General features: G+C 35.7%; 1 protein-coding gene across 2 annotated transcripts in view; it reads left to right on the forward strand.

The window, feature by feature from the left end:
- Positions 1-27,236, forward strand: part of ASB5 (ankyrin repeat and SOCS box containing 5) — a 99,119-nt gene that overhangs the window by 44,762 nt on the left and 27,121 nt on the right. For both annotated transcript variants that reach the window (XM_019651739.1, XM_019651736.1), the window contains one exon: positions 2,137-2,421. In XM_019651739.1, coding sequence (XP_019507284.1) covers positions 2,226-2,421 — 196 coding nt within the window. In that variant the 5' untranslated portion in view covers positions 2,137-2,225. The remainder of the gene's footprint in view (positions 1-2,136; positions 2,422-27,236) is intronic.

Below are 27,236 nucleotides of genomic sequence, written 5' to 3' on the forward strand. Positions count from 1 at the left end.
CAATGATGGTGCCAACTTGGGCCAGTGAAGCAACGTCCTCCACAACTAGACTGAAGAACAAAACGACAGCAACTTGTCTGTTCCCCTTCCCACAATTCCCCAGCACTGTTCCCATCTCCGCAGTTCCCCAATAAAAATCTTAAAAAAAAAAAAACTCATTAAAATAAAACCTGACATCTTGACATAAAGTCCTAAATATTGGACAGTAGTATTTTTCTAGTAGTAAAACTATAGGGATTTAAACGTTAATGTCCGATGATAGTAGCCTTATGAAAATAAAAGTGTTCCTCAACCCAAAGGAATCCCAGCCCGATTAGCTAATGTAGAGATAATTATTTATAATAGCACTTACTGGTAAAGAGGAAGGAGTGAAACTTTAGATGTGACTTAGGCAGGATTTACTTGTAGTTCTGAAGCACTGAAGTGGAAGTCAGCGCACTGACTCAGAGCATTGTGATTGTCCAGCTGTCCACGGGCATGCCTCTCCTATGTGTAGTCACACATCACAATGCCAGAGGGAAGACTAACTGGAGGCAATGGTCATGGAACTACTTAACCAGAGAAATCTCACCACAGCTGAGAGAGAGGAACATTTACTTACTTATCTGCAATACTTTGAAGTTAATTTTCATTGATTTCCAAAGCACATATGAAATGGCACACTGGGTCCAATTAATGGCCACCCAGTCTAGTTCTCTACCTGGGAAAGCAATACCAAGGGTGATTTCTGTAAAGACCTCAGTGATTTCTTTCTAATATAATGACCTAATTTATTTTTCTAGGAGCCACTCAACTAGTGGGGAAAGAAGAAGTCTGCTTTGTTTGACATATTTCTTTTATAGCAATGTCTCCTTTGTCTTAGGAATACTTTATATAAATCAGTCCAGTCAGATAAGATACCCAGCATAAAAAGCATACACCAAGGCAGATAAGCACCCAATACCTACTAATATGACCAATCATGGATATGTTCCTTTATTCCAAAAAGAGCCACTTCTATTTTCTTATATCTTTTTTATTATTTGTTATTTTGGAGCTTCTCAGAAGATTTGGGAAACAATACATCAATTGTCAGGCCCCAAACCTGGTCATATAAATGTATAACTTCCCTGTATAATATGCCATTTTATATTTTGGCATATTATTTTTGGCTTATGTACCAAAACATTGCCACTCTCTTCCTATGGCTTTTTAAAAATACAGCCTGCTTCAGGATGCCCTTATAGGCAGTTGCATTTCATTCATAAAATAAGTCAAACTGGGGTTAACAAAAATGACCAGCCTAAAAAGTACATTGTTTTGCTTGGTTTGGGGCAGTCTAGACTGAAACACTTATGTTTACTTGATAATTCTTTGTAGATGCCACTTCCTCCAGGCAGCCTTCCCTGACTCTTCCCTACCAGGATTAGCCCTTCCTCTTTGTGCTCCCATGATACCCTGGGAGGATACCCTGTCCTCACCTGGATTTGTTTGATGTCTTGTCTTTTTCCTCCTCTAAACTATGAGATCCTTGTGGCGGGGACATTTCATTTTCCTTTGGCTCCCCAGCATCCAGAAAAATGTTTGATGTGTACTAAGTGCTTAAAAAGTTTCCACAGGATGAATGAACAGTCTAAAGTTATTATCCTACGGCTTTCTAGTCCATTCATGTATAAAACATTTTTTTTCTGATAACAAAGCAACATAATTGGATAATTTGAAGAGCAGTCGTTAAGATCATCATCATGGACTGTTTGGTGATTTAGCTCATTATCTACAAATAGGACCATTTTAAAGGCTTAAATTGATGGATTTAATTTTACCTTGCTATTGTGAATATCACTGACATTAACAACAGGACCCCCACACACAAAGTCTTCAAAGTGTTTATGCTCGTTAGATACCAAAAAAAAAAAAAGAGAGAGAAAATAATCTGTACATAAATTCCAATACCTAGATTTTGAAATTCAGAGCAGAGAGGCAGGGTGTCTATTTATTTTGAGAATGGAAAGTCAGGAGTCTTGCAAATCAGGCACGTGTTGCAGTTGCTTCCCTGGAACATTGTCAGACCAATCGGAGTTTGTGAAGAACTTTTATGGACAGTATAAATATTTTGAGCCGGAGGCATCATTACCAGCTGATATTTTCTTTCCTCAGGACCAGCTGTTCAGGGGCATCTCGGACGAGAGCCAGGCACATTTGAGACTTGGATCTCACTAAAGACTGCCGCAGATTCGTGTGCAGCAATGTCGGTGTTAGAGGAAAGCCGACCATTCGCTCAACAGCTATCCAATGTCTACTTTACGATACTTTCACTTTTCTGTTTTAAGCTTTTTGTGAAAATCAGCCTGGCCATCCTCAGCCACTTCTACATTGTGAAAGGGAACCGCAAGGAAGCGGCAAGGATAGCAGCTGAATTTTACGGAGTAACCCAAGGACAAGGTATGTTGATGGCAATGCCCTCTTGTTTCAAATGGAGCTTAACTATCGGTTCAACCACAAGCCCAGAAAACATCGCATGTTTTTTCTGGGCGGCTTCGAAGTGAATATTCTGTAAACTTCTTGTTACAGAAAAATTTTAATTCACTTCATGGTTTCATAAAAAAGAAAATTACTTTGCTGTGTGATTATCTGGGTTAATACAGCCAAGGTATTGTTGCAAAATAGATTAATGTAAACATACTATTTATTAGACATACATTTTTTAATTCATAAATATTTAAAATTTTCAAACATTTCATTTGCCAAGCCATAGTTTTAGAGGCTTCAATTGTCCTTTAACATGTACACAAATTTTTTTATGATTTTTAATTCAAATAGTTATATGTAAAATAATTGTTATTAAAATAACAATAGTTATATGTAAAATAATTGTTATTAAAAAGAGAAGATTTTGTCTTTCACACCTTTTATTTTACCAAGATTAACCACTTGATTAAGCATAAAGCACAATGTGTCAATATTAAGATTCATGACATGTGTTTTCCTGATGGAATCGTCGCTTTCCTTGATTTGTAAAAAGTTGATACAAGAGGATAGGAACATGAATTAACAAATTTTATGTGTGTGCAGACAAGTACATCTATCCATGCTTCTTAGAAGAAATTGGAGTGTGAGGCCAAATGAGAAACAATAGTTTCAACCATAAACTTTAAAGTTTGTAAAACCATTCACATACTATTGGGCTGATACTCTGTACAATGAAAACAGTTCTTATGGTGGACATCAAGGTGACATTTTAATTTCTTACAGTCTTTTAATTTCTGGTTTGAAAATCAGCAGGCAAGCATGCACATTTTTAGAGCTCAAAATACCTTTAAAGTAACTTAAAATTTCACAATCAAAATATGCTATCATATAATTAAAGAATGTAATATAAAAAAAGAACACTTAAGTAGAAAGCTGCCTTATTAAAATCTGTTTTTCTACATTTTTCAATTTTTGAAGATTTATTTTAAATCTACATTACTCTGTAAGTACACGGAAAGTTGACTGAAGGTAGATAATAAGTATATTTTGCCCAAGAAAGATTTTTCTTATGTGAAGTGAGGATTTTATGTACTCATTCAAAGTGAGGAAAATGTAAATGTCAGTATGAAATTCTCACAAGGAAGGTGGGATCTAGATGAAATAGGCGGTATTTAATTTGTCACCCACTAGCTCTGCTTCAGGCCAGGTATAGCTATTAAAATGTGGCATACATACATTATGTTGGTAGGTGGAATATTTTGTTTTAAAAACAGCAAACATAAAGACTAGATTTTAAAACAAGAAACATATTTCTAGATATAAGACTAAATAGATGATATGATCATAAGGTCCTACAGCTTACTCTCATGGGCAGCCTATAGCTTATCACTTCATATGTCTTGTCTCCATATTCTGAGAATTGCTGTACATGAAAATACGAAATAGGGACTAAAGATCCACATTTTTTGTGAATTGACAAGGGTTTAAGAGGAAGCTATGGAAGCTCCTATTTGCACATATTTACAAATAAAAAGGAATAATCGCCTTTTCTTTACTCTGGTCTCGGTGTACTTTAGCTGGGAAGTCACCGGAATATATGAAATGGCTTCCATGTTCCTGTCTAATTTTATGAATCTGTGTTAAAATATATTAGAATTCTAAGATTATGTTCCAAAAAAGGAAAGAAAGAAATTAACACTCACTAATAGAAAACACTTTTCCTGGGAATATAAAGTATTTAAAAATTTTGTTTTGTGTTGTTTTTAATGTTAGATTTATTTCACAAAATTGTGTCTTCCACCATCTTGCATTAATCTATATGTTAAGCAATACAATATATTATGATAATTTTTATTCAATGTAAACATAATTAGCTTCTTCTTCTTTTTTTTAATATTAGGAAGACAATCAGGTACCTTACAAACTCTTTCTTGATTTCCTACCTCTAAAAATTAATTCTTTCTTGCCCAGGAAATAATTTCTCCATTTTAATATAGCTTTTTCTTTTATTTACTACAATTAAACTTTTTATGTTGATTACATTTTTATAATTAACTAATCAGGCTTAATTATCTTTGTTTAATCTGGCAAGTTCCTCCTTCCTAGGAAAGATTATCACCTTCACTCCTCTTTGAATTAGGTTTCTCCTTCCTGCTTTTAAGACTTAGCCAGATTGTTCCCCAACATTTCTGATGTGGGGTTGCCAAATTCCATGAAATATGAGCCGATGTGTGTAGTTTCATGTCTTTCATAATTACGGAAGACCCTGTTGACAACATTCTGGATGTCCTCCCCACACGCAGTAATGCTGTGGTATGAAACGAGAGAAACTGTCTTCCTCAATATTATTGCAAATCCTTTCATTGTATCAGACAAATGTTGGGAGGTCTTTTTAAAGCACTTTCCAATCAGTCTTCCAACCAATGTATGATTACACAAGAATACCGAAAAGCTAAGTGGTAGCTAAAATAGCTAAGGTTGTTTCCTTCTCAATCTCTTTGCTATTCCAGTAAACCTGACAAATCTGCTGTTTCGTCTTTTGTACCCAAGATTTTTATCAACTCCACCATCATGCTCAAGGGACCTATTTGTTACACTTTTCTATATAACTACCTCCTGTATCATTCTTGCTGCTGAATGCTCTGATGACAATCTCTGTATAACAGAGGTCTAGTCTATTTTTAATGGTAACAGTCTACTTTGAGACTGACAGTGAAACTAATAGGAGTTAAAAGGTGTTTTCAACTGTAATATCAAACAGTACAGAGAACACATGAGGATGTGGGGTAGTACACTGATTTTCTGAAATCACTCTAAGGGTCTAGAAGAATCCATGAACTGCTGATATCCCAAGGACACCTCAAGAGGCAACTCCTGTCTTCTGTTAAGGGGAATACTTTTCCAGTTTTATCTTAGGATCTGAAGGAAGTTCAGTAATTTTACCTACAAGTGGACAGGGCCAGATCTAAGCACCTGATTTATTGAGTATCCCTGGTATTAAGGAACTACTGAAACATAATATAACAAAGGTAAAAAATATACTGTTTCCACCTGTAAGTAGTTTATTCTAATTAAGGAGATAGTATACTGACATATATAATAATAATTACTTTTCAGATATACTAAATACCAAAAGAATGTAAAGAATAGAAAGGTCAGTTTCAGATTTAGGCTTTCAGAGATATCTTCACGAAGGAGGTACATCTTTTTTTCTTTTTTTTTAAATAATGTTTTTGTTTTTCAATTACAGTCGACATACAATATTATATTGGTTAAGGTATACAACATAGTGAATACACATTTATATAACTTACAAAGTGATCCTTCTGATACATCTAGTACCCATCTGACTCCATACATAGTTATTACAATATTATTGATTATATTCCTTGTGCTTTACTCTACATCCCCATGACTATTTTATAACAACAAATTTGAACTTCCCCTTTTTTCACCCACCCCAACTCCTCTCCCATCTGGCAACCATCAAAATGTTCTCTGTATCTGTGAGTTTTTGTCCATTTTGTTTGTTTATTTTGTTTCTTAAATTCCACATGTAAGTGAAATGATATGGTTTTTTTCATTCACTGACTTACCGCACTTAGCATAATACTCTCTAGGTCCACACACGTTGTTGCAGATGGCAAGATTTCATTCTTTTACATGACTGAATAATATTCCATTGTATATATGTGCCACATCTTCTTTATTCACTTATCCATTGATGGACACTTAGGTTGCTTCCACATCTTGGCTATTGTAAATAATGCTGCAATGAGCACATGAATGCATATGTCTTTTCATATTAGTGTTTTGGGTTTCTTCAGATAAATACCCAGAAGTGGAATTACTGGGACTTTCTTTGTATCTTATTATAGCCTTTATTTTAAGTCTATTTTGTTTGATATAAGTATTGCTACTCCAGCTTTTTTTGTTTGTTTGTTTTCAGGAATTATTTTTTCCATCCCTCTACTTTCAGTCTATGTGTGTCTTTCTATATGAAGTGAGTTTCTTGTAGTCAGCATATGTAAGGGTCTTGTTTTCTTATCCATTCAGCCATCCCATGTCTTTTAATTAGAGCAATTAATCCATTTACATTAAAACTAATTGTTGATAGGTATGTAGCTATTGCCATTTTACTATTTATTTATTTATTTATTTATCTATCTATCATCTTGAAGAAGTCCCTCTAACATTCCTTGTAATACTGGTTTGATGGTTAGCTTTTTCTTGTCTGGGAAGCTCTTTATCTGTCCTTTGATTTTAATTGATAGTCTTGCTGGGTAGAGTACCTTTGGGTATAGGTCCTTGCTTTTCATTACATTGAATATTTTGTGCCAATCCCTTGTGGCCTGCAGTTTCTGTTGAGAAATCATTTGACAGTCTTATGGGGGCTCCCTTATAAGTTACTAGTTGCTTTTCTCTTGCTGCTTTTCAGATTCTCTCTTTGTTTTTAACCTTTGCCATTTTAATTATAAAGTATCTTGATGTGGGCTTAGGTTCATCTTGTTTGGAAACTCTGCATTTCCTGGACTTGTGTATCTATTTTCTTCTCCAGGTTAGGGAAGTTTTCAGTCATTATTTCTTTAAATAGGTTCTCAGTCCCTTGGTCTCTCTTTTCTCTTTCTCGTACCCCTATAATGTGAATGTTGGTATGCATAAGGTTGTTTCAGATGCCCCTTAAACTATCCACATTTTTTTAAATTCTTTTTTCTTTTTGCTGTTCTGATTGGGTGTTTTCTGTTACCTTATCTTCCAAATCATTGCTTCAGTTCTCTGCTTCATCTAATCTGTTGATTCCTTCTAATTTATTCTTCATTTCAGTTATTCTTTTCTTCACTTCTGACTGATTCCTTTTTATGTTTTCAATCTCCATTCTTATGTTTCCTATCTCTTTGGTGAAGTTCTCCCTGAGATCATTGAGCATTCTCATAACCAGTGTTTTGAACTCTGCATCTGATAGACTGCTTGTCTCCATTTTGTTTTTCTGGAGCTTTGCTCTGATCTTTCACTTGGGACATGCTTCCTTTTTGGATGGGGTAGAACTTGAAGTGACCCCAGGAATGAACAGAAGCATGAATTTAGGGGTGCATATAGAATATAAAGAGACAATAGATTTGAGTGGAGTAGTAGTTTCATGGAATAGAAAAATGGTAATAAATTGAGCACAGATGTTGAGGAATTTGAATGGCAGGCTAAGCAATTCGAATTTAACATGAAGGCAGTAGGAGTCAGTGAGAGTTTCTGGAATGAAAGAAGGTGAGAAAACGGGAAAAGACATGTAAAACCCAAATTTAAGGTAAACTTATATAGTAGTGATCTTTGGAGTTGTGTAATGAGACAGGTTTCAAGTGGGTAGACCAGTAGGCCCCCCTCATAAGGAACTGAGGACCTAGACTTGTCTGATGGTACTGGTGTGCATACAAAAGAAAGAATGACAATAACAGCAAAAATAAATAAATAAAATAAGAAAAGAAGACTGAAAGAATCTGATGATTTCTTTAAATAGCACTACCAGAGATAGCAAACATTACCTTATGAACTGATTGTCTGCCAGAATTAGATGTAAGGTATCTAAAGAAAAATATGTCAGTCAGAAGAGGGATTAATTAGCCACACAGGGAAGTCTGCAATTCCCAGCCAATGCCACTTCAAAGAGGTAGATCCTTAGCTACTTGGTGAGTCTGGTGGCTTACCTATCTCTCGTCTGAAATATCAGGGTAAATCAGGAAGTAGCAGAACTAGAATCTTAAGTCTCGTCTTGCATTTGATTTATTTAATGTATCCCCTTTGTCCCACTTTTTCATTATCAATTATTAACTTCTGATTATGATTTGGTTCTCCATCTAGATTTGTCCACAGAAAGAAAATGTGCTCGCTTGCCCAACCAGTGTTTTTGTACAGCTGAGACTTATGGTTCTCATTATAAATTAATGTATTTGTATCTTGATATATCAATCTTTAGTGTTTTGTGCTCTTTGAGTTGTAAATTCACTCTGAGATGTGAATTTGCTCCAGCTTTGCTGATAGATCAAGTTTCCAAGCCTGCAAAGCCATGGACAAAATTCTAGTCTGTGGAAAATTCATCAAGGTAATGTCTCTCTATGAGGCTGCTTGAAAAACAATCTCATGACACTCAACCTCTCCAGGCACTCCTTTCACAGTTAAGACTTTATATAGAATATGGAAAGGATGTAGAGTCATCTGATGAAATATTTGTGCCTGTGATTTCATAAATTTGGTTTTAGGTTAGCCATTAAGCATACATCTCCCCACCCCTTTTTTTTGATGTGCCTATTGTAGACACTTGGAAATAGGCGGCAGTGTAAATGTGTCACCATAAGTTAAACTACTCATTTGGAGAATAGTATAACCTGGGTAGGAAAAGAAGTTAGAATTTTATATAATGGAGTATCAATTTTCTCCAACAGTAAAGTCCATCCAAGGTCTGAAAACAACTTTAGGAATTTAACTTTACAGCAGAGGCCAGTAATGGCAGCAGCAGTGATAGTTATTATACCTGTTTCCAAGGAGCAACTTCTTTCATACGATTTTTGGTGCTGCTGTGTCGATTGTTTATGAGGTTAGTTATGTTAGGAACAGTTCTCAGAATCTCAGCAGTGAAAAATTTCAAGAGACAAATCTGTAGGAGGACTTCTTTCATGGTGTTCATTATGTAAAGGTATAAAAATACCTTAAAGATATGAGAGTTTGGACACATTTTCTATACGGAGGTACAACTCCACAAAAGAATTACTTGACTCAATAGAACTGTTCTACTATGACAAAAGACATGACATTATAATCAAAAGTGCTACACAAATTTTGTAAAAGAGATTTTAATTTTGCTCAAGCTTTACTCATTTTCAGATATGTCAGAGCACTTTTTGGGGAGAAATTATTATGACACTACATTAAGAATCTGAGGACAAAGTTCCAAATTACAAAAAAAACTGTCATTCTGATGTATTAATATCTTTCTTTTTCCTCTAAATTTGGAGAAACGCATGCATTTTTGGAATTAAGGAACTTGGCAGAGCTGATTATAACTTAGGAGGGATCTGTTTTCCTAGGCATATTCTTCTCATTCCTTTTTGTTCCTCTCTTCCTCCCTTTAGCTATTCACTTATTGACACATTTATCACTGACAGTGCTTGCTTGTGCATCTCTTTGTCAAAGGCCCAAAGGCCTGTGCTAGGGGATAAAACATACAAACACACCACAGTCCCTTTCCTAAAGGTGGGTACAGTCTGGTGAGATAGACAGATAATCAAATCATTTCGAAGTGTGGAAAGTCCTACTTCACAAGGTTAAAGAAGGTGCTATGGGAGCACAGAGGAGAGAGCATCAAGAATACGTCTGCCTGGGATGCCTGTTAAATTAAAGCTGCACCACAGCATGTACATTCTCTCCCATAAGAGAAGCATGGACCCTCATTCACAAAGCTTGGAAGTTTCCCACTTTCACTTTCTATTCACTGTTAGCCTCTCAACCTAATATTATTATTATTATTATTATTATTATTATTATTATTATTATTATTATTTTATTGTTGTTATTATTTCTAACTCATACCCAAATCTTTACCCAAAGTCTCAGAGTTTTATTGTTAAAATAATTTATTTTTAGGAAGGAACAAGTATGCTCATTGCTTATCCACTAAGCTTTTTGAAAAATGGCAAGCATTTTGGTGAAAATTTTCAAAATGAATTTTGTACATATTGATAGGTGACATTGTTAGAGTCAACGCTAAATGTTTTATTTAATAAGGACAGTTAAAGAATGAAAACTAGGTCTTGACCTGCTGCTTTCCAATTTACTTCTTTTAGGAGATGGTAATTCATTAAAATAAGCTATTTTTTCTTATTAATTGGCATAACTGATACAGTTTTGAATTTAATTCAGTTCAGTAAATACTGGGATACCTACCCTGTTCCTGGCACAATATTATGTGCAATATGTACATAGAAGGATACATATACATTTATATATACATAGGGGTGTGTGTGTGTGTGTGTGTGTGTGTGTATTTACCACCTATAGCATTTGACTTGCTTTTTGAGTAAAACGAGACTTAGATGAGTGGAGCCAAACCTTGCACATATAAAACAACCAAACATCAAGCAAATAGAAATCCATAAGATGCTACATTGAAGACAGTTAAATTCTGCAGTGAAAGTTCTCAAAGGAAGTCTGTTAGGAGTATGAGACACTTCATAGAGAAGGTAGAACTGAAGGTAAAACTTCAAAGGCAGCACATATCTGGTTATGTGCAAGTGGAGGTAAAACCAAGATGAATATAAAGACAAAAAGAGTTTACAGTGTGGAACTAAACAAGCCTCGTTCACCTGGGATGAGGGTTGAAGCATAAATCTTAGATAGGGACACATAGTTGCGTGCTTTGTGCCAATGTGAGAAACCAATACACATCTTCACCAGTCACACATCCAAAAGCAAGTAGCTCTATTATGAGCTTTAAAGCCTTTACTGGATTCAGCCTATGAAAAGGAGTCATTAGCTAACAGAAATAATTACCGTCATCAGTATTTTACAAAATCTTTGGTGGAATGAGTTAATTTGTCATTGTGTGTATTTCATGAACCACATCTCAGAGAAGAAAGAATGCCTTCTCGACGTTAACACATCAGTGCACATCCTCAGAGTGGTTCCATGGCAGTTCTGTGGGCTCTTGCAACAATTTTAGCACATTAAGCTCCTTTCCTAACCTGGGAAGGAGAGAGGAAAGTTTATCCCTAATGACAGACAAGCCATGTCATTGAAAGCAGGTGGAATACTTGGAATGCCTCTTCCTTCAAAACCACCCTCAGATAGTTTTCAAAGAAAGGTAGGAAGGAAGGAAGGAAGGAAGGAAGGAAGGAAGGAAGGAAGGAAGGAAGGAAGGAAGGAAGGAAGGAAGGAAGGAAGAAAGGAGTTTGCTTAGGAGTATGTAAACTTTTGGTATTTCTTCTTTACCAGCTGCATAAAGAACAAATTATTCATTCTTCCCAGCCTCCTCTCAGCAATGCTACAAAGCAGATAATTGGCTTTTTAGATTGGAACTGCCCAAAAAATATCAGGTCTGGGAGGAAGAGACTTAAGGAGCCTCTTAAGGTATTAATTTGTTAGCACTTCCAGGTGGCTTGTGTTTAAACAGTTCCACTCTGAAATTTAGGTCAAAACATAACATATATTCGAATGATCTTTTTTCTCAATCCTATAGTATGCCATTGGATATTGTTGGACAGGGTTTTAAAAATTATCCTCAAAGTAGATTTGGGAGTTTTCTAGAAGGGCCTCAGGGACTGAGAGGTTAGGGTGGTGTGAGCATCCCCTTCCCCTCTCTAAACAGAACAACTCTACTTTGATGAAACTTCAGAAGCTGGGTTTTAAGAGGGATTTTTTCATTAAAGAAAAAGTATAAAATAATGTTTAAAACTAAATAGTCCCAGTTTATTTCAAATATTATGTAAGTTACATGCATCTTTACAGAACCTAAGCACCCTATACAATGAGTCATATCTGAATATCTTTTCAATATTTTTTCCTAGTGATAATAGAGCAACAGTAAATATTTTGGACCCTCAGGACAGGAATGTGTATGAGTCTGTGAGATGGCTGGAAGGCATCCTCTCTCCATCAGGGCAGCTAAAATTTCCATGTCACCATTATCTACTGAGCAAAATAGAAACGTTCAGAAATACATACACTCTTTCCAGAGGGCTTATAGTCTTAAGCTATGGGCAGAGTACAAACAAACTGAAATTTAATACTGAAGTTCCATTCATGTGCTTAAATAGAAACACTGGCTCCACTAAGTCGTCAAGTGTGCAACTTGACTTAAATGAAAACTGACAATGATACAATTAACATTAAAAGGCCTGGCCATGGAAAACTTGCTCTTCACTATCATAACACACAAAGTTCCTTGTTAGTTGATTGAGTCAGATAGGCTGCTGCGGAAGTGCTAAAGGAAGCTATTTTTCCTCTAAAGAGATCGCAAGTACTATAGTAGCAGTTAAACAATGAGCACATAAGTAATGGTGACTGTGAGTGACTAAACTCAATAACAACCAAACACATTTTGACTAGGCACTGAGGAGATTTATGAGCTTAATCGATTTTCCAGCTCTACCTCACTCATTAGAGAAAGGACGATTCCTATCATCCATCAAATGAAAGTGGAGAGTAATTTTTAGAATAAAATGATGCACCAATTTCTGAATTTGGAAGCTTTGTGTCTTATTTCCCTTTGAGCCATTATCCAGGATGGGGAATTAGGAAAAGGAAAAAAATGCTAGTTCCTTTAGAGTTCAAATATATAGAATCACAGATAGATTAGGTCTGAGAAATAATGAATACTTCTTCATAGTGACTCTCGAATAACTAAAAGAAAAGAGTTAAACGATAATTTGAGCATTTCTCCCTTTTCCAAGTTCCAGTAGTTATGCTGAAACAGCTCATCTAGTAAAATCTAGTGTAGGAGCTAAGTTTGATGGCTACTTATCATTGCTCAAAGACATCAACAGAACAAGAGTGGTTTGGGTTGGAGAGACTACCTCCTGCACAATGAGTATTAAGACCTAAAATAATACTTGTCTGTCTAATTGTGTAACATTCTAAGAATATGAAAGAAAGGGAAATCTGTTTAAGTAAGCTCAATATTTAGGGTTCATTGGAAGTAATGATAAAATTTTTTAAAGAGTTTTTATTTATGAAAGTTAATTGGATTTTAATTACTAAAAGCACACACAAATCACCATAAACCTGGTTTACAGCTTTACAGTGAATATTTTGATTGTTAAAAAAAATAAGATTTTGGAAGACAGAAGTTTATTTGAAGGAAAAAAAGAATTTTGAAGTTAATCTAAGGCTCATGGAGCAAACATGATTCTTGCCTGGCATATACTTAACACAATAAATATTAGCTCTTTATATTGTCCTTTAAAAGTATTTCAAATACAAAATTTTCCAAAAGCATAAGCTAAAATAAGCAGTTATACTGTAGGGAACCTGGGTTTTTCTGGAAGGGCACTGTGAGAAATGTGTAATGGAATGTTAACAGCAAATTCCTGGTTACTCTTTTAATTAGAGTGGATGCCATCGAAAGAGTTGAAGCTGCTTAACCTCTAACAGATATTAATTAGCTTCTGCCAAACTGTTCCTCTTGCCTTTTCTTTTCTCCTAATCCCTGGTAGCTGAAAAACTGAAGACAAAAAACAATAGTGGCAAACTAACAGTGAAGAGCTGAGTCAACTAGTTCAGGGATTTGGCATTTTTCCTTTATTTTCTCTGCTCCTCTCTGCCAGCTGGTCTCTCCAAGAAGCAAGCAAAACATAGGCTTTCATTGGACATATCTTGTAAAAAGTTGTATTTTAATTTTTTTTATGAGGAAAGGGAAAAATAAATCTTTTTAAAAAATAGCAGAATTATATCTGATAATAAGGATCCAGAATTATTTCATAGAATCATTGAATAACCTCAAACTCTATCAATATTTTAAATTGTTTGGGGCCCTATACACAGGCTTGCAAAATATCCCTCCAAGAGCTTGTAGGGACACTTGCTCCTTTATCAGGCCACTCAAGGACAATCTGAAGGCGGCTACGCCTCTCTCTAGAAAACAATAAATCACAAATAATGATTTTGTGTTCTCTCTTCAGTATGAGACCATTAAACTGCATGCATTACAATCAGGGAACAAAGTGATGATCCAAGCAATAGGAACATTAAAGCTGCTAGTTATGAGGTCGGAGGGGTAGCTTTCCTCCTACAATATTCATGACTAGATGCGAGCCTCAACCTCAAGTTAGAAAAAAGTGTTACTACTGCAAGAGTGGCAAGAATAGGATGATGGACGAAGAACTTTCTCGAAATGGAGTGTCTTATGGAGATTTCACAAAAAGTAGCATTTTTGAGCAACACAGCCAGTGGTCTATGGAGACCCCGCATTTGCAGAAGGCAGCTCAGTCTAGCTTAGTCTTCAATAGACACTTCTGGAATAACACTGCTGACACAATACTGGCTTGGTTTTATGGGTATAGAAATCTAGTTCTGTGTTGTAATATCAGAATTGTAATATTCTAGCAGAAATGCAATTTTTTAAAATATCTAAATCCTAGGTGCTTTTGAAGCTATGTTTAAAACTTGGTAAAATACTGATCATATGTACCAGAATATGTGCATGGTTGTGCTTTATAAATTGTGTATAAAACAGCTTTTAGTAAATTACCGAATTGTTGTCTTACCATGTAAACTTGTTACTTAAAAGTCCCTTTGGAAATAATATATTCATTTTGTAAATATATAATTTTCATATGCTACATTTACTTAAGTACAACTGTGTGTTGCCTTTCTAGTAAATATGTGGTTAATATTGTACAAGGAGAAGATGAGAAGTGAATAAAGGTAAACATCCTCTTCAACATAAAGTGAGTTTCTTGTTTCTCAAATGTCCTGTAGTTGAACTTGATAGGGATGGTTAGCAAGTGTCTTTTGACATTATCTGTCCCTGGCTTTGACTGGACATGACCTACCTCACACTTCCCCATGATAATAGCTCATATTTTTATGGTAATTCGCAAAGTCTTTCCTTACATACTATCCCTTTTCATCCTTATAACTGTCCTCTACAAAGAAGATGGTATTATACTTACTTCTTTTACAGAGAAGGGAACCTAGGCTTAAAATGTAGAGGGATTCGCTCCAGGAGATTGAACGAGCTGGAGAAAAGTCAGAACATGAGCCCCAGGCTACTGATGTTGCTTCTGACACTTGTGGGATTTTTGTTTCTTTGATTATATTATGAAACAAGCAATGTCCTTTTTCCCAGGGCTTTCTGTGTATTGGGTTACAGTCTATCTTTCGGGGTCTTTGTAATAGTCCTAGCTAGACAGAATGACTCAATACTTTCTGGGTTGCTTTCTTCCCAATCATGTGATATACCAAGCAAACTCAACAGTGACTACACCACCAAGTCCAGTCATTACCAGCTTATAAGCCTTGTGAAGACAGGGATTCATTTCAACCTCAGAGCTTAGAAAAATGCCTAGCATGTGACAGGTACTTACTGTATTTCCCCATGTATAAGACGCACCCTTTTTGGAAAACTTTGGGGTCTAAAAACTGGGTGTGTCTTATACAGTGGTAGATTTCTTTACTTGTATTTCCCGTTTTTTTTTTGCGCTTGTTTTTGTGCTCATTATTGTAGTTTTTTTTACTTTCATTTCCCGCTTTTTTTGCGCTTGATTTTGTGCTCATTGTTGTAGATTTTTTTACTTGCATTTCCCACTTTTTCGCACTTGTTGTCTTTGCACTCATTGTTTCGCACTTGTTACCGGTATATTACAGTAGGTTCTGTTTTGCCACATTCTGCCCAGAAATGGCTCAGAAAAGATTTTCATACAGTGCTGAATTCAAGTTAAAAGTGATCCAGTTTGCAAAAGTGAATGGAAATCGTGCTGCTGAACATAAGTTTGGTCCTCATCCAACTGAGAAAACAATCCGAGACTGGCTACGGGAAGAAGAAACCCTACTGAAAACGCCACGGCAGAAGAAGGCCATGAGAGGCGATATATGAAGACAGTGATTCGTCATCAGACACAGATGAGGACAAGCTAACTGTTGGGAGTTTTGACAGTGATGAGGAGTTGTATGAATTTTATGATGAATAAAACTTGAGTTCAATAGCTTTATGTAATACATTTTTTTTCAAATTTCGGGCCCCCAAAATTAAGGTGCGTCTTATACATGGGGAAATATGGTAATAAATATTCCAGGAAGGAAGAAATCAAGGAAGTAGGAGAAAAGGAAGAAAAGGAAGGGAGAAAGCAAGGGGATTCAAACTTAAGTACATGGATTTTAGTACCAATTTCAATACAGGGTGTTGCCCATTCTAATCATGTCTCACCCAGTGGTGTGGCCTGTATACACTGAATAAATGCCAATAGAGAAACACTGGGAGTTAATTCTCACAGGACGAATGAAGACAGAAAATCAATACTGTCCAGAAATTAAATCTATAACTAATGTACTGCACTCCTTTCCCTTCTTAATCAGACCTACCGTCCCTTTTCCTTGATTTCTTTTCGCCTCATGAATTGGCAATAGCCCTCCTCCCCAAATAAAACAAACGCTTTGCATGTTTCTTTTTTACTGGAACCAGTTAAAGACTGTATCTTCTTTATCTGTTATTAATGCAAAGATGCTTGCCTTTTGCTGAGGAGTGCTACTTGCTTACCTTTTGATTTCTCATTTTAAGTAAATGCATTTTTATTTTTAATATTTTAAACTTCCTGAACTACCTTTCTAACACTATTAAATGGTTTTTCTTCATTCATTTAAAATTCAATATGGTATTTCAAAGTGTGTCTAGCAAACAGAAAACACCCCCAACACCAGATGTCAGAACTGTAACTGACAGAAGACGGCTCTCTTTTTTCCTCTAAGGTGGATCAGAAAATTGTCAAGTGGTAGAAGGTGTTACAAGAAGGGACATGGCTGATGTAAAATTTAGGGTCAATACCTGCTGAAAACAATACCTTTGGACATCAGTTCTTCACCCCTCAAGCTATTCTGTATGTTACTCCTGTGCCCCAAGTTCTTTCAGATCTGCTTTAGTGAGCAAAGCAGTAGGAATGATAACAAATATATATGTTTTAAGTCTTGCTTTTGCTTAGACACATACGTGGCTTCTTCATACACAGCTGGCTAGATGATTACAGTGGGTGGAATGGTCTGTTTCCATGTCAGGAACTCTCTTCGGTAGTTAAGGTAACAACAGGGAAAGACAGAGCAGCAGCCCCCACACTGGGGAGAAAGCCTTCTGGTTAGAGATAGTGGGACAAAAACAGGTTGTCTGCACCACTGGAGCTAGACTGCCACCGCCTGTGATGCCACCTTAGCCTACTAGGTTGGAGCTGAGGCAACACACCTCAGAGTCCTGCTTTCTGTGCCTTCTGCTCTAAGACCTACTTCTGCAAGTGTATTCATCATGGTAGAAACAGACACCAGTAGACCTCGCCCATCATTTTCCTGAAAAAATATCCACATAAAACACTCGGGCTGCTGCCAATGCCTCCACCTTCCATGAGCTCATGGTTAGTGGTGATAAAACTATTTGTGGCTAGAACTATGGGGAGGAGGAGGATTATGTGTGAAGTTGCTCTTACATTAGGTCCCTGTACGTGATGCGGATCAGATTTTCTTCCCGGCAGCTGTCATGCTCCAACTAGAGAACACAGGTTGCTGATTTAATTATCTTGTATGGATTTGTGGTCCTTTTTTAAATTTCAAGTTAGCCATGGTGGAAATGTAACATTTATGAAAACAAAGTGGGTAAAGAGAACAAAAGGAAGAGAAAAGTGTCCTTTTTATGAGAACAGTGAACACTCACCCAGTTCTTAGTTACAAGCCAGGGGCTGTTCAAAAGTTGTATAATAATAAACTCATTTAATCTTAACAGAAACCTTATGATGGAGGTGCTCCTGGTTATTAGATATGTTCTTCCCTTCCTTCTTTATACTCACTGGTGTACATTCGTCTGCCCATGTTATTAAGTACCAATATCGTACATTGGAAAGGGTACGAGTAGAAAGCAGGCAATCTCAGTTCCAGTGTTGCTTTGCTGGTAATGCTCTGGGTGACGTTGAGAACACCACCTCCCCTCTCTCAACTTCAGTTTCTTTTTTTTTTAATTATGAAATACACATTTATTAGAATTCGTTTCAGCTGTACAACACAGTGCACTAGTTATACTTTTTACCCCTCGAAGTGACAACCACCCTCCCCCATCAACTTCAGTTTCTATATCTGCAAAGTGAAGGAGTGAGGCAAGATCCATGGGTTCTGAATCTGTTGTTTTTTTTTAAGCCATTGCCTTTTTTTGGTGATGACCCCGAAGCTCAATTCGGTAAAGCTGATAGATTGGAAGCTGCTCTGTTTGACCACAGAGCCCCATGCGTGACTGGCACACCCTGAAGCTCTCTTTAACTCCTAGTGGTCTTTGAAGCCATTTGCAAATCACGAAAGTAGATGATATCTAAGTCCACTTTTAGTTGTGAGATGCGATGATTCATTCTTTCATGCTATTTTGACTATTGGTGAATCATTTTTGTATCACAGCTTTTCCACAGAGAACCCAAGTTCCTTTTTGTGAATGTATCAGACCCATGACCTCACCTGCCCTGTCCCAGAAAATGGAGACTGTACTCAGCTGAACTATTCCGAACAACTGGAGACAGTCACCAAATAACATATAAGGACAATTATTTTAGAACAGTCCCTGTAGTCTTGCAGAAAAGTTTTCACTCATTCCCTTCAAGGATCACCCGTGGCCACTTGAAGCTTATTGTTGGCAATTTTGCTCTCCAGCCACACTGAGTCCTATTCCCTCGCATATTTTCTCATCCTCCCCACTGTGCACACTTGCAGTACTAAAAGAAAGTCCCTGGGCCATCTTGGATGCTCCATTTGTTTCATCAAGGTGAACATTGACTCAGCACAAATAGGAGAAGAGCTAAAGTCTCTTGTTGTCCTCAGTCAGAGAGCAGATATTCAGCAGATTGGAGCAGTCGAGGCAAACAGGGAGATGCCCAAATACTACAGAATAAAGGTCATCAGGCTAAGAAGAGGCACGTGCTTCCTCTGCTCTTACTGGGATAATGTGTTTCCTCTTAACCTCCTCCTTGCCTTTAAAGTCTTTTGGTTAATTGGTATTTTCTTAATCATAAAATAAACTACATCGGAAAAAAAAATGAACAGAACTCATTTCTAGAATTCAATGAAAGACTGTAAAGTAGAAACCTGTGAAACCACCATCCACGTTAAGAAATAGCGAGGCCTTCCAGGTAACCCTTTGCAACCATAATACCCTCTCCCTGTCCCCAAAGAGGGTGACAACATTTACAGTAATCATTTTCTTGCCTTTCTTTATAGTTTTCATTCCTATGAATACATCCTATACATTCTATAATATACATGGATAAGGTTTGGATTAGCCTTCAAATTTTATATAAATTCACTCAGTCTCTACATATTCTTTCATGAGTTACTTTTATCACTGAACAGTATTATAGAAAGTTTAGCTATGTGTATCAGGAGTTCATTAATTTTCAATGCTGTAAATTCTGTTCCCAGTTTGGGGCGATTATGAATGGTTTTGTTATAAACATCTAGTACAAATGAGTTTGTATAGCTCTGGGAGTGGAATTGCCAAATCATACAGCATGTATATCTTCAGTTTTTTAGATGGCGTCACACTGTTTTCCAACATGGTTGTATCTATAATGAAACAGCAGTGTATGGCAATTCATGGTGCTTCCCATTATTGCTTCTATTTGGTTTTGTAAGTGTTCTGAAATTTTGCCAATCTAGGGGCATATAGTGCATCTTATTGTTTAAATTTTATTTTCCTGACAAATAATGCCATTTTCATATGTTTATTGGACACTTGTACTTCCTCTTTTGTGACGTGCTTGACAAATATTTTGCCATCTATTCTATGGGTCATTTTTACATTGATTCTTAGAAGTTGGTTATATATTCTAACAATTAGACAGGTAATGAAAAAAACAAAAGAACTGTATACAACTAACTTTTGTGGCAAAGCTTTTCACTTTTATCTTTTTTCTTTTGGTACACAGAAGCTCTTAATTTAAAAATAATAGTCAAACTTATTAGTCTTTTCTATTTGGGTTAATAATTTCTTTGTAATTTATTTTAAAAATCCTGCTGTACTTCAAGATAATGAAAGCATTTTTCTGTATTCTCTTCTTTTTTTGATTTTTATTAAATCTATTGGGCTGACTTTGGATAGTAAAATTATATAAGTTTCAAGAGTACAAGTCTATAAAACATCATCTATATATTGCACTGTGAGTTCACTACCCAGTGTCAGTTCTCCTTCCATCACTATATATTTGACCCCTTTTACCCTCTTCTACAACCCTCCTGCCTATCTTCTTACCCTCTGGTAACCACTAAACTGTTTTCTGTGTCTATGAGGTTTTTCATTTGTTTGTCCTGTTCGTTTGTTGCTTTCAGTTTTATATACCACATGTGAGTGAAACTATATGGTTCTCAACTTTCTCTGTCTAACTTATTTTGCTTACCATGATAATCTCAAGATCCATCCATGTTTCGCAAATCGCAATATTTCATCTTCTCTTATGGCCTTTTAATATTTCATGGTGTATATGTACCACACCTTCTTTATCCAATCACCCATCAAAGGGCACTTTGGTTGTTTCCATGTCTTGGCTGCTGTGAATAAAGCTGCAATGAACATAGGAGTACATATATCTATGAGGATAAATGTTTTCAGGTTTTTTTGGTAGATACCCAGAGGAGGGATTGCTGAGTCATATGGTAGTTCTATTCTTAATTTTTTGAGGAACCTCCATACTGTTTTCCATAGTGGCTATACCAATGTAAATTCCCACCAGCAGTGTGTGAGGGTTTCTTTTTCTCCACAACCTCTCCAACACCTGTTATTGTTTGTCCTGTTGATAATAGTCATCCTAACAGGTGTGAGGTGGTATCTATTCATAGTTTTGATTTTCATTTCCCTAATACCTAGTTGAGCATTTTTTCATGTATCTGTTGGCTGTTTGTATGTCTTCTTAGGAGAAGTGTCTGTTCATGTCCTCTGCCCACTTTTAAATTGGATTGTTTGGTTTTTGTTGTTGATTTGTATGAGTTTTTTATATATTTTGGTTATTATCCCCTTTTCAAAGGTGTTGTTTGCAAATATCTTCTGCCATTTGGTTGATTGCTTCTTTGTTATGTTGACTGTTTCATTTGCTGTGCAGAAGCTTTTTAGTTTGATATAGACCCATTCATTTATTTTTGCTTTTACTTCCCTTGCCTTTGAGGTCAAATTCATAAAATTGTCTCTGAACCCAAGGTCCATAAAATTTAGTACCTATGTTTCCTTCCATGCAATTTATTGTTTCAGGTCTTAAATTTAGGACTTTGATCCATTTTGAGTTAATTTTGGTATATGGTGACAGGCCATGTTACCCAAAGCAATATACAGAATTAATGCAATCCCATCAAAATCTCAATGGCATTTTTAAATGAAATAAAACAAAAAATCATCAGATTTGTATGGAATCACAAATGACCTGGAATAGCCAAAGCAATCCTGAGGAAAAAAGAACAAGGCTTAAGGTATCACATATTCTTCAATTTATACCCCAAAGTGGCAATAATCAAAACAACATGGAATTGGCAGGAAAAACAGACACACAGACCAATGGACTAGAATTGAGAACCCAGAAATAAACCCATATATATATATATACATATATATATATATATATATATATATGTATATATATATATATGTAGGCAGATAATTTTTGATAAAGGAGCTCAAAACATACAATGGAGAAAAGAAAGCCTCTTCAAAAAATGGTGCTGGAAAATTGCAAAGCCATGTGCAAAAGAAGGAAACTAGACTGCTATCTGTATTCTCTTCTTAAAGCTTTCCTTTCAAATTATCCACTTGAAATTGATTTTTTTGAATGGCGTAAGCCCATTTGTGTCTAAATGGATAGTCAATTATATTCACACCATTTATTGGAAAGTCAGTCATACATTCTATAATCTACAGTCACTGCAGCACTCCATCTGCATAAGAATAGTATCTATTCATGCACAGGTCTGCTTAAGGACCTTCTTAGTTACATTTCTACAGATGTATACCACACATTATTGGTTTCTACAGCTTTAGAATATGTCTTAATACCTGGTAGAACAAGCCCTCCCACTTTGTTCTATTTTCTCAGTAGTTTTGGTAATTTCTATCCTTGGTAATTTGAAATACATATATCAATTTTAGAAGCAACTCCTGTGGTTCACAAAACATGTGTTGAGTTTTTGTTGGAATTTATTTATTATGCAATCATTTATTTGAAGAAGAAGTCACATCTTTACAATACTTGGCCTTCCAATGAATGAATGTGATATATTTTTGCATTTACTCATATGTAGGTTTTCTTTAATGTCTCTCCCAGTAATGTCTTATAATTATCCCTTGAGGAGGACTTACATATATTTTTAAAAATTTATTCCTAGGTACTGAATTGTTTTATGGTACCGTATATAGTATCTTTTTAATTTTTTTTAAAAATTCCACCTGTGTATGATAGGCATAAAGAAATACAATTAATTTTCATTTATAAATTTTATACCCAGCAACCTTGTTAAACTCTCTTATTAATTCTAATCTGTAGGTTCTGTTGGGTGTTTTAGGTAGAAAATCATATTATTTATGAATATGACAGTTTTGTTTCTTCCTTTCTAATTGCTATACCATTTTAAATTTCTTCTTCCTTTATTTTGTGGATTAAACTCTTCAGCACAATTTTAAATACAGTGGTGATAATGAGTGTCTACTTTTGTTTTTTCAATGCAGAAGGAAAGCTTTTAACATTTTGCCTTTAAGTATAATGTTTTCTGGAGGTTTTTGTTTGTTTTTGTAGATGAATTTTACCATTTTTTAAATTTATTTTTATTTTTTATTATTATTAGTTTCAGGTGTACAAAACAATGCAATAGTTATCCTTTTCACCCCTCACAAAGTAACAACCCCCCCAATCCACTGCCTTCCCACCCCCGATATCATACTTATCTATTACAATTCCGTTGACTCCATTCCCACATTCTACTCCACATCCCATGACTATATGAATATATAATTATAGTTGACATACAATATTATTCAACATTAGCTTCAGAAACACAGTGCAGTGGTCAGGCCTCTACACTGTCTATGAAGTGGTCTCCCTAACAAGACATGAGTCCATCAGGCCCCCTAAAAAATATTTACAACATTATTGATTATTTTCCCCAGACTGTCTTTTCTATCCCTGAGGCCATATTGACTTTTACCATTTTTAAGGAACTTCCTTATTATTCTTCCTGTAATTTCAGCTGAATTTTGTTTTTTGTTGTTGTTTATTAACTCCAGTACTTTTAGCTGTGCACACATCTAGGCATTCTAGTTACTGAAGGAGAGCTTGCTTCTGGCAAATGCTTTTATTTATTTTTAGCATTCCTCATATCATTAGTGATATAGTTCACATTCAGCCTCACTATCTGGAAGACAGTCCATAGTGTCCACACTCAGTAAATGAGTGACTGCCTGTGGCAAGGCTGCCTGCGCTGCATTCTGTGATCACAGCTGGTGCTGTGACACTGGTTTAAGCTACCCAGTCTTTCAGAGCCCATTCCATGCAAGCTGGACACATATACTGCCCATTTCTGATAGATGGTCTCAAAATTTCTATTTTAAGATGAAGGATTTTTTCCAACTTTTTAAATTTTGTCTCAGGTAAATCTGATTTAACAACATCCTTCTTTTCTCCCTGTTATACATATCCTGGTCCCTCAATTATCTTCATAGTGTCTGTAAAGGTTTAAATAACTATTACTAATTTTATACCAAGATCAATTCAGGAGGATTTTTTGTGTTTTATTATGTTTACATAATTTATATAATGTGTGTTATTACTTCCTGGTAATGAACTGAGGAATGATTAAGGTGATCTGAAAACTCCTAAAAAGCCCGATTGATAGGACAGATTATATTAAGGATGACGGTGGCTGAGAGGAAGCATGGGTCACTTTAACTGAAGTGACTATTCAGTTTGGCTATTTTCACCTGGTAGTAGGATAAAATTGAAATTTATCAAAGACATGGCTATTTTTAGAGGAAGATTCTCTCAGCACTGGACGTGAGGTCTTGTTTCTAAAGTGCGGTTCCAGATTTAAAGCATATATAGTACGTCAGAGTGATAATTATTAAATAAATAACAGCAATTTTTGTATTTTGTGCTATAGACATAAGTAGCTGTGGATGCAAATGTGGTTTACACGTGATGCCCCATACAGCAATGAATTTGTGCTTGGTGCATGAGGCATGTGTCACTCCAAACTTATACCTGAAAGATGTTAATTATACAGACAAGATTATGACTACAATTTTATTTTAGCTCTCCTTAATGTTTGAGTCTGCATAAAATTTTAGATACAGTGTTCAAAACATATGTACAATACATAACTTTCAGTGAAGAAGAGAGGAAAATGGGATTATAAAATTAATCAAATCTCACTCATGAATATAGATGCAAAAATATTAAATAAATTATAAACAAGTCAAATCTAGCATGAGGGATCAGCTTTCTAAAATATCTATTATGATAAGGATTCCTATTTTAAATAACCTCCTAGCCCATAAATTGACCAGAAACATAATATCCTATTAGGAGATACAACCTTGCTTTTTTCAGAAGTACACAATCAAACCTGCAAAAATTACCTTGGGATTATTTTTGAAGGAAGTCCCAGATATATCACTTAATCAATCAAGAGAGAATGGATTAGATAATGGCCAGAATGGATGTAGGGAGAACAGTTAGTAACCATTATGGTATGGTCATATACACTAGCTTGGGCTAGGCCTCTGACCAAGGGTGACAGTATTGGAAATGAATGAATATGGACATAATCAAGAGAAATTTGGGAGGAAAAACTGGCTTGATGAAGTAATGGATTGGATTATGCACACTCTCATATCAACATTTGAAAGCCCTCGGGTAATGAAAGTTTATCAAAGAATTTTCAGCCTAAGACATAGGCATTATTCCACATTAAAGAACTACCATCAGTTCTTTATCTGTTAAAACTGGCAGTTACCTAGCAAAAAACAGAGGTAACGTTTCATCTTGGGTTGAATTCAATTCAACTCAGCAAACCTCACTTGGGGACTGTCCAAATCATCTGGCTTCATCACCACTGACAAAATCTTCTAGAGCCTAGGGACTATTGACCAGAATAGTTGTTACCAATTTATGTTGTCTCGTCCCTTCCCCTTCTCTCTGATCCCTACCCCTCTCCTGTCTAGCAACCATCAGTTTTTCTTCTATGTCTCTGGATAGTTCTCACTTGGACCAGCTCTCACAGAGTACTTACTCTAGGTTAAAACTTAAACTAGTAAATTGTTTACACTTAAAAAAAACAAAAGAATAGTTGAGCGACTTGGTGCTTCCAGAGTATTGCTGCTTCCAGTTATTTCAAAATCTGTGGCTGCTCCCCTTGAAAATCAATTTGTTTTTCATTTTTGGCATCTTATGTATTTTCTAAATTTTTTTACTTTTACATGAAAATGGCTGGCCTGGTATATGTGATATCAACCATCATTTCTTTCTTTGTAACCAGTAGACGCATCCATGACATAGGGTTGATATATATTTGAATCTGCAGCAATTCTAGCCTGTGTTTTTGTTGCTTCATTTTCATGGGCTCTTTTTGTTTGGTTGCTTGTTTTGTTTTGCTCATGAGGTAGCAACGTTCCATCTAGCATACCAAGAGCTGTTTTATGCATACCATCATCACTGAGCAGCTAAGAAACGATGAAAATGTGTGGGGTTTACTAGTAACTGAAGTGCTCGAGAATTGTGTTTTCAATTTGCTTTTTAACTTTACTACCAGATAGACAGACAAAATTTCATGAATTTAGCATGAATAATGCATTTCTATCTACGTTTACACTAGTAAGAATAATGTTAATGTTATAAACACTAACGTTAACTGAGGGCTAATTGTGTACCAGGCATTGTTCTGATTTATGTAATACTTCATTTAATTCTCACAGACATCCTGTGAAGTAGGATTGTAATCCCATTTTCCAGATAAGGAAATTGAGACATGAAGAAATTAAGTAATTTTCCCAAAGTAAAAAGTTTAGTGTTTGGCTGACCTGGGATACGGACCCAGCTTTGGAAGTTTGACTGCAGAGTTAGAGTCCTAACTACTGCGCTATATTAGAGGGAGTGGCTCTGTTACAAAGTGGCTCCACTGAGATTTGTTAAATCAAATGTAGATAAATTGCTAATGCAAGTAAAATTGATTAAAAAAAACAGTCACATCAACGGAGCTTAAAATCCTTAATCTCTCTCTGGATTGCAGTTAAAAAATAAAACTAGGATTTTTTAATGCAGCATGTACTTTTTCTAAATATATGTTTGCAGAAGTCTGGAGGAATGAGTCTTGTTTTCAAAACTAAAATCGACATCTATGATTAGATTTTCCTTGTCTGTTTTTTTCTTTCACAATGGCATTTTTCATTTTGATACCTTTCCATTAATTTCAGTTTACATACTTGCCAAATGACTTGGAAGATACCATGTTAATAACAGCAATAGCAAAATAGTTTTTGCCTACTTCCCCACGAAATTCTTTTGGGCTTCACAAAAATCTTGGTAATGAAAACGTCATCTCTTTATCATGTGTATGATAACGTCATCTCTTCTTTATTGAGTATCACTGTTTACCTCTTACAAGTTACTAAAATTCAGTGAAAATTATATGTAAATCAGATATTTTATGGACATTTCTAGTAGTTAAGGGGCCTTCGCTGCTATCTATTGATGGGAATTTTGAGTTTATCATGATTCTAAGAATCTTTGATTCCCAGATGTACAAAGGTTGCTTAGACAGTGGTTGAGGTCCATGCAATTCTAAAATGCCTCTCTAGAGTCTTAAGTTTCAAGTGGGCATCAACTGTCTTTTCATTTTTGTGTCCCCAGTACATGACGCTGGGCACCTAATAAATATTGAGTAACGAATGAATGAATGGCATTTTATCACCTTGTTCATTCATTACACATCTATAAATTAATATACTTTAGTAGTTAGAGTCTATGCTTGTCTCTCATAGTTGAAGCACTTAGGTATTTTGAATTAAAATTGTATTCTATTATTTTCTTTCCACATACGGGGGTTAG

The sequence above is a fragment of the Hipposideros armiger genome, unplaced genomic scaffold (assembly GCF_001890085.2).
Source record: "Hipposideros armiger isolate ML-2016 unplaced genomic scaffold, ASM189008v1 scaffold_165, whole genome shotgun sequence".
Classification (NCBI taxonomy): Eukaryota; Metazoa; Chordata; class Mammalia; order Chiroptera; family Hipposideridae; genus Hipposideros; species Hipposideros armiger.